The sequence below is a fragment of the Falco punctatus genome, assembly GCF_963210335.1.
Source record: "Falco punctatus genome assembly, chromosome: 3".
Taxonomy (NCBI): Eukaryota; Metazoa; Chordata; class Aves; order Falconiformes; family Falconidae; genus Falco; species Falco punctatus.
The window spans coordinates 90,754,186-90,762,870 of NC_137582.1; the positions used below are offsets into that span (position 1 = coordinate 90,754,186).

Below are 8,685 nucleotides of genomic sequence, written 5' to 3' on the forward strand. Positions count from 1 at the left end.
GCCTCCCTAGGGGAACTTAATTCCATCTTCCTTCGTTAGGTTTTTAGCTAGAAAAAATGACAATGCTGAGGCTACTTTCCTCCAAGTGCTTTTCCTCTTTTTTTCAGTCTCAGAATAATTGGAGTGGGGGTGTGTGGGGGTGTGTGGGGTGGTGTGAGTGTGTGTGAGAATGGCAGTACTTGTAGAACTGCAAATTTCCTTACCTTCTGCTTTGCAAAGGATTTAGTAACCTTGCTCTCTGCTGGACAGTTTAATCCCAGAGCCAAGAGGACATTCTGGTAGTTGTGTTCTGCTGTTGTTGCTGCTTCTTTTTGTTTCAGGCTGACTTTCTCCACCTTCTCTGTCTTCAGGGACACAGATAGAGTGGTGGATGTTTTGCATGTGTCTCAGTTGTCGTCAAAAGGCATTGAACTGCTAACTGCAGGCCCTCACAAGTGCATCCATGACAGCAGAGTGCACGCTCAAAGCTGCAAAACCCACTCGGGAAGCAGGGTAAATTCTTAGGGCAGTTAAATACTCATTACCTGAGCTCATTTACCTATGTTCTACGCGAACTAAAGCCACAGAAGGAATGTGGCAACAACTGTGATTTGAGGGCAAATTAATATGAGGCTTTAAAAAGCGAAATACCACAATATCTGGTGGAAACCTATCGTAACTGTAACAAACCTTCAGCAGTAACAAAACTGTTTCTGTTTCTCCTGTTGAAACTTGCTATTATGCTTTTCCAGCTCCTTTCTACAAGGACAAAAAGTAGCATTAGCAAATAAACAGAACGGTTTTGCTGCACTTTCCACAAAATATTACATGTATGGGATAGCAGAATGGGTGACACTGTCCTTGGGTCCCAAAGCGTATGGTTACACCTGTGGACTGTATTTTGTGCAGCAGCAGCTAGTAAAACCTGGGTTGATTGCACCTCGATGCACAGAGGCCTTCAAGGAAGGCTAACGAGTACTGGCCAATGCTAAGCAGAACGTGCCAATACAACTATCAGGAAGGAAACATCACATTTTGTTTATGGAATTACACTCAAAATGTTTGAGTAGTTTTTTATCAACAAATCCTAAACAATGCAAATGCAAAACAAGTAACTCACAGTGTGCTTTATTATTTTTTCACAATATTAACTAGACAGACATGGGAAGTTTAATGGCAGCATGTTCTTATAACATTTTAAAGACAAAGAACAACATAATCATATTAAATGATGATAAACTGACAAACTACATTACCATACATACATCATCCAAAGGTACTGGATAAACAATATCTGCTTATGTACATTTATGCTGGTGATAATTAAAAATCAAATATTCAGAAGAAAAAAATATGCTATTTAAATTATAAAAATATACAGTTTTTGTGTGGAACTCTTAATGCTGTATAACTTTTTGAAGAAGATTTCATTGTGTGATGAAGCTGCATTAATTTAGTATAGGAGTGTGGTTTAAACCAAATACAGACTAAATTAGCTCTTTTGTCTTCCTTCTATTTAGCCTTGTTTGAAAGAGATAGGAATGAAAAACATAGCTGGGCTTCTGCAATGAGAAAGAATTTTTATACTTATAAATCAAAAGGTGTTTAATTTTTTACATAGTACTGAGCCATAAACTCGTAATACAAATGAATCATTTTTCTAGCTTGTTTAAAGATAGAGGGAAAAAAAGACAGGCTTTAAACATGCTACTTCACTATACTTTTAATCAATAGGATTTCTAAGTTTGTGGAGTGCAGGTGCACAGCTAAGCAGAGTGTCATGCTTCAGGGTCAAAGCATGCAGTCCTTACGTATAGCTGACTCCCACTGCCTCATCTGGGCAGACTGTGCATGCAAGCACTGGTGGGACTGGGTCTGTATTCCTTGAACTGCATCACCTTCGTGTTTCCCTTGCACATCTTGTTTCAGAGAAATGTATTTTTTTTATAATTGTTCCTTATTAGTGCAACCCTACTCAGATCTGTAGTCCCCACTCACAACACCAAATTGATGAACTTTTATAGTGATTGGATATCTGTTTTACAGTAATTTACAAATAATTTTGTAATTGAAATTTTTTAGCAATTGTAATCACGTAGTGCACACATTTGTAGCTGGTTTTAGTTAAAAGTTATTTTCAGACCTTCTTGGGTGAACTCCTGCATCATATGAAACTTGAGATTTTCTTACTTACCAATGTCATTCTCTGTATCTTCCAGCCCCCTTCCTTATACATCTATTCTCTGTTACTCTGATAGCCCCATTACTCCTCGGGTGGATCCAGTGCTTGTTCTATTAAGAAATGTCCTCTGTGTCAGCTCTGATTTCAGAATATTGAACTTGCAGAATTTTTTTCTTGTTTTTCCATCTGCTCCTAACATACTAATCTACAGCAGATCTTAGGTGAATTTACAGATTATTTTTTGTTTCAGAAGCAAAATATTTTCTGTCATTATTTTCTTAATAAAGGGAGTGAAAAAGAGTTAATGACAAATAAATTGAATACAGCAAAATCTAGTATTTCTCTTAAATTCATACAGATTTCCTGTTTTGCAGAAGACTGCCTTCAGAATTAACAAAGTTTTATAGTGAAGAGTAATTGTGGGGTCTCTGTAATCTGTTACTCTGCCCTTATATCATCCTTTTTCAAGGGAAAGGATGAGCAATGAACAAGTTCCAGGTAAGAGTCATCTTTAACCAAGGAGACATTTCAGTGATCGCTTTGTTTCCCTCCACTCTCCTCTTCCTTTGTTGTCCTCTGATCTTCTGTACCTAACCAACTTCAGAAGTGTCCCCCTTTTTTAATTTTTTGCTTTTCCTACTTGGATATGCTGGGAGTGGTCAGCTGTGTGTGCATACATAGTAACACAGGATGGATTTTCACTGAAGCATAGTCATGGAGCATGGAAGTCTGTAAGGCATTTTGTGGGGGAAAAAAATTCTTATGTGAAAGTGTAATGAAGAATAGGAAAGACAGGAATTATTGCAAAAGAAATGCAGGAGTGAGAGGAGAGGATTTTATTAAAGAAGTTCAAGCTTTTATATACATTCAATGTTTCTAATATGTTTTTTAATAAATGTATTATCAACTATCATTATACCTAATGCAGCCACAATACTGTACTATTCTGCAGTCAGAATGGGAAAACTCCATTAGCTCTTTAATAAAATAAAATCAACAGTCATCATGACTCTTCTTTTTGCCTGGTATTAACTAATACACTGGGAAGTCCAGTGAGTAGACACAACAGAACACAAAATCCTCAGTATTTATTTAAATGTGTATCATGTGTCTTCTTCATATTATTTCTAAAGCAGCTTTAAAAACTTTTGCCATTGGAAGGTATTAAAAAATAAAACCCATTCAAATTATCCTGGTAGTATAGCAGCACTGGAATTGACAGTTACTCTTTTACCACTTTTGACAATGTAAACCTTTAATAAAATAAACAATATTGAAACAATTTGAGGTCTAATAGTTCATGAACTTTAATGGGCGTATGGGCACAAATTGAAACGAAGACTAGATTGTGAAATGAAACATTAGCTCGATACCAGCCAACTCCAGTTGTGAAATTGGCTGCAGACAAATTCGGCTTGGAAGCTGAAAAAAACCAAAGCCCACACTCAATCCACAATATTCGGTTGCTCCCATCTCAAATATTTTTCATACGAACCCTACACGAGCATGCCCACTTCTGACAGAAGCACTCTGAAAACATTGCAGGTGCTTTTTGTTTGATGGTGAGATTTTTCTTTCTTTTTTTTTTTCATCAAGCATAGTTCACATTTTTGTGTTCTTAGAAACATTTCCTTTCTATGTTTCTATAAAATTAAAAGTCATTTCAAATTTGAAAAGTAAGCTTGCTCCATCTTTGCTCATACAAAGTGTAGGTGCCATGACTAAATAGCAGTAAAAATGCTGAGATGTACAACTCTTAAACAAACAAACAAAAAAGCAGCTTTGAAGACACAACATCAACTACAGCCTTAACATTGAACATATTACATTCCCAAGTTAATGGAGATATTTTGCATATAATGCCACAAAGTTATTCGACTGAAATCTTGAGGTTGAATCTACAGTTTATTCACTGTATTTTTTTCCCACCCTTAGAGCACTTATGTATTGTATGGTACATTTCATCCAGAGCTTTGCAACTTTTTCTTTCTGTGTCTGGATGTCCAAATATCCACAAATCCCAGATTTCATAAGTTTCATAGAAAAAATAGGAGTGCTTGACTTAAACATTTGAAGCTGGACGTTTCCATGCCTCGGAGCAGCCTGTGGGACACACTTCAGATTCTTCGATTTCGTCAGGGCTCTTGGCCCCCTCCAAGTGCACGGAAAGCCCCGCTTTAAAATGCATTGACACATCTGGTTTCAGAACACAGGTCTGTTTATAAAACTGTATACCAAGTACTCTGCATTATTTTACTTGAGTTGCATTTTGTAACGTGAGCAGATGACTTCACCCCCCCACACACCCCTTTTCCTCCACCCTATTTTCACTTAAAACGACAGTAGGCACCTGCGCGACCGAGGTGTCAGAGAGTCTCTGTCCAGAGAGAGGATCTGGAGTTTCTTCATCATCTTTTCTTCTGTAGACAGTCTTAGGAAATTATTAGCATGAAATAATTTTGAGGGCGAGGGGCAGGAGGATAAAGCTCACTTTCTTTTCCTGTTATGAAAATGAACTTGATTTTGGTGTCCAGTTTGATAAACAAGGATAGTCAGAGCTAATCTGTAACTCAGCTGAGGTCTGCTTCTTGCCAAATAAAATTAAGATCTTTTTCAACTTTCAGGGATTTAGAGACCACGTCTAATTGGTTTCAAACCCCTGGAGGAACTCAGTAAGTAAACAGGATTAGTTGCAGATATGAGCCCACTAAAGTGGGACACAGGTCAGGTCTTCAGACTCCAGCTCTGCTCTGTCGAAGCAGGCACTTAAGGTCTCCTGATGTTTCTGTGTCAGTAGCCGCAAAAAAAAGTTTCACTGCTGAGAAAATCATCGGAACAGCAATTTCCTGCAAGCCCCAAAGATTTAACTTCACACTTCTATTAAAAAAAAGTATTTGAGTTGACATGTGTTAGGGTATTGTGATTATGATGTGATGGCACAACCGGTAGCTTAAAAATGCGTGTTTACAAGGCATAGGCAATCATATTTCCAACTGTTCTCCTGTAGGTATAGCCAGGTGTCCTTCAAGAAGTTGCCATCTTGACTCCACGTATGTACCATGTTGAATCATTTACTCTTATCAGTTCTTGCCAGCAGGACAGGGTGAGAACTTTGTTCACACTGACCTTGTCTTTCAAATCCCTCCCAGCCATCTAGAAAATGCAAGAAAAATCAACACAATTATGCAGCCTTTAGCAGCTCAAGTAACTGCCCTTGTAAGTGTAAGCAGGTAGGTCTTTGTCAGTATATTTGCTCTTCAAAGATAAAATAATCCAGCCAGCTGCATTAATTAAAAAAAGAGCCTAAAAGACTTTGGGGCTCATTACAGTTAAGAATAACAACATGATGTGATGACAGATACAACTTGCAGAGTTTCTGAAAATAGCAGGTTAAAATGTAAATATCTTTTAATAAATAATTTTCCTGCAATGTAAAAATAAATGATATTTCCTTTGGCAGTAATAGCTGATTTAATCTTTAGCTGGGAAGTTGTTTTGCTCATAAAATATCATTGTGCTACAGAAAAAAAAATATTATTTTGTTGTTTTGAAAGACTTTTGTAATCCACAATAAATGGGTGACTCTACTTATGTCCAAGATAAGCGCCAAGAGTGATGCAAGCTCCCACCAGAACCAGACTCAGGATAGTCTTCAGAGAGATCCAGGAGAAATCAAACAAAGGCCTCATACTGTTGCCATACAACTCCACGAAGGCATCCTAGAAAGGGAAATAATGGAATATCAAAATTGCAGTAACTTTTTCAAAGAAGGAGAGCAACTTCTTCACACTCAACGATCATCCAGCAATCACACCAGCACAAAACCCCCACACAAACCTATTAAAATAGTGATTTTGGAGTTATGTTTTTGTGCAGTATTTAGCACAAAGCTCTCCTGTCTATTTCTGTACAAATACTTCTGTAATTACTTACGGTTGTGACTTCTGCTTTAGGCATGCCCAGTCAAACAGAAGATATAGAAGCAGCATTTTTAACTACAAGTACCACCATTTTGGCTTTTGAATGTTGTTGTGTATACAAACAACAAAGGAGGTAAATTAACCTTCATTCTCCAGATCTTTCATTTCCACTGAACGTGGGGCATCTATATTGCTGGTCAGCTTTGCTGAAAATAAGGCAGTATTTATTTGGTTCCCTTGGGACTGGTTCAGAAGACCACGTGTAGTAGCCACAGATGCTTCTTCCATATGGACTGAAGCTGTTAGGGTTGTCACACCTTTGATGGTCTTGCACAACTTTCATCAAAAGAGGTGACACCATGGTCCTGTGCTGCTGCTAATCATGTCTTGGATGTGGCGGTGGTCTGGCTGCAGGGTCTGTTGGGCCAACAAACTGATCTGATAGCCTTTCCTAAAAAAGAACTGTCTTGCCATGCGATCATCTTGTCAATCTGATTTGCCCTCCAGCCAAGATGAAGAGGAAGGGAAGCACACAGCGGTGCCACTTCTCACACTGCCCATGAGTCACTTGGTAAGAGGTGCAGGGGGAGTCCTCTGCCTCAGCCCTGCCCAACCCACCCTGGGTTTCTCCTTCAAGCTGCAGTTCCTCCATCTATGGAGAGCTGTTTTGTAAAGCTGCTCCAGGAAAGTCTGGAGGGGTGTGTAGGCACTGAATGGACAGGCTGTTTAAGTAGCAAAGATAAAGTTTTTGTGACTCATAAATACAATGGGATTTGGTGGGGGTAGCGGTCAGACTGGTGATACTCTGCATGTAATGCCTTTCTTTTAGGCTGCAATTCCTAACAAACACGAAGCTTCACGGCATTCCTGAGAGACAGATAAATAGTACTGTATAGTATGAAAGCAGTAAATAGCAAAGCTGAATGACTTTAAAAATGTGACAAAACTGATAGCATCATTTAGGGCAACTCTTTTATTATGCAGCCAACCGAGGTCTGCTCCCAAACTACTGAGATAAACCCGCGAAACAGCTATCTAATGTGGAGGGGTCTGTCTCTGCCTTTATTATGCTAGACTTCCCATTTTTGGTAGAAGTTAATATTCTCTGTTTATGTTACAGTGCCTTTAGCTATTTTGTAATGTTACTGTGCTAGGAGGGAACCTGCCTTCTAAAAATGCATATATGTTATGGTTTACAGCAGGAATTAAAGAAAGAAAGGCCTCCATTATTAATATAAACCTTACAGCCAAGTTAATTTTCTGTAAATTGTGTTAAATTAGTCTCCATCATGAGCCACCTCTAGTTATTGTAAGAATAAGAGTTTGTGGTTTTACCACGAGAGGGCGTGTAAGGTTTTTTAATATTTTGCCATTTTGACTCCTATTCACTAGACATGGAGTGAGATTCAAATAAATAATAGGTATTTCCTTCCAAAACACGTTGGTACATTAAGTAATATTGGTGCATGTTGTAGGTAAGACTGGGTGTCAGTAGGTAAAAGTCGGTAACAGAATAGCTATAGCCATTGACCTGAAAATGCGTCTGCTTCCTGCATTTCTCAATGCTTGTTCCTCCAGGCAATAATTTTCAAACTTGGGTTTCTAAAGGTATATTCTTAAGTGAAAGCAGCTTAACCTTTGGGGGAAACGTTTTAATGCAAACTCTTCATTCCGTAGAAAATTTGGCAACTTTTGCTTAGCTGCCTGGTTTTTGAAATAGACATTTGCAAACTCTGGCCTTAATATTCTGCTGTGCTGTTGCAGAGCTGAAAAAACACACTGAGTTTGCTGTGCAGCTCGTTGGAAAGCTGCTTTTATTTCTCCTTAAGGCTATGAAGTAACACAATATCCTAAAATGTTACAGACTGGGCTAAATCCTGTTGTCGCCAGTGCAGACTCACCGACTTCCATGGGAGCTTTGTCTATATGGGGAGTTCAAGATCAGGCCTTATAAAAATACAAGAGTAAAGTTCAACACTTGGTGATAGTATTATGGGTGGAAAAGAGAGGAAATGAAAAATACCCCAACATGGAAAAGCAAGTTATGTGAAAATGTTTTAACATTAAGGTTTTAATGGTTTCTTTCTGTGGGGAAGGTCTGACTTCTGTATATTCATGACAGCCAATGCATACACAGTGTCAACATCAAAATGAGCCTATTTTGTGCCTTCCCTCTATCCCAGTTTAGGAACATTCTTCCCAGGTTGTCTGTGAGACCATTTTGAATGATTTGGTAGAGCTCCTGGTATTGGCTGTGAAGATGGACAGAGGGTTACAGTAAAATTTGAAGACAAGGCGAACGCATGGTATAACCTGTGGCTCAAAAGAGGAATGTTAACAAAAAATGTGCAGCATGCAGTACTTTTTTGTCTGAGATTATTACAACAATAACATGAACCCAAGCTAATGGTGTCTGCCCTATATATTACAAGTAGCTCTTTATGATTGTTCCCCCTCCCCTTCTCAAACATCCTGATTAGGCCTATTTCCGAAGCTTGTTTGAACAGCCTGTCACTATTTGTTTAAGTTTCAAACCTGTTTTAAATAAACACATGTCCATTTTATGTACTAAAACAAGGAGGGGGGGGGGGGGGGGAAGGGGGG

The 8,685-nt window shown here is 38.5% G+C and overlaps 1 protein-coding gene across 1 annotated transcript in view; it reads right to left on the reverse strand.

Annotated features, from left to right (window-relative positions):
• Positions 1 to 1,085: 1,085 nt before the first annotated feature.
• BCL2 (BCL2 apoptosis regulator) overlaps positions 1,086 to 8,685 on the reverse strand; it is a 103,938-nt gene continuing 96,338 nt past the window's right edge. The window contains exon 2 of the mRNA XM_080377840.1: positions 1,086 to 5,880. Within this exon, the coding sequence (XP_080233966.1) occupies positions 5,746 to 5,880 (135 nt within the window). The 3' untranslated portion in view covers positions 1,086 to 5,745. The remainder of the gene's footprint in view (positions 5,881 to 8,685) is intronic.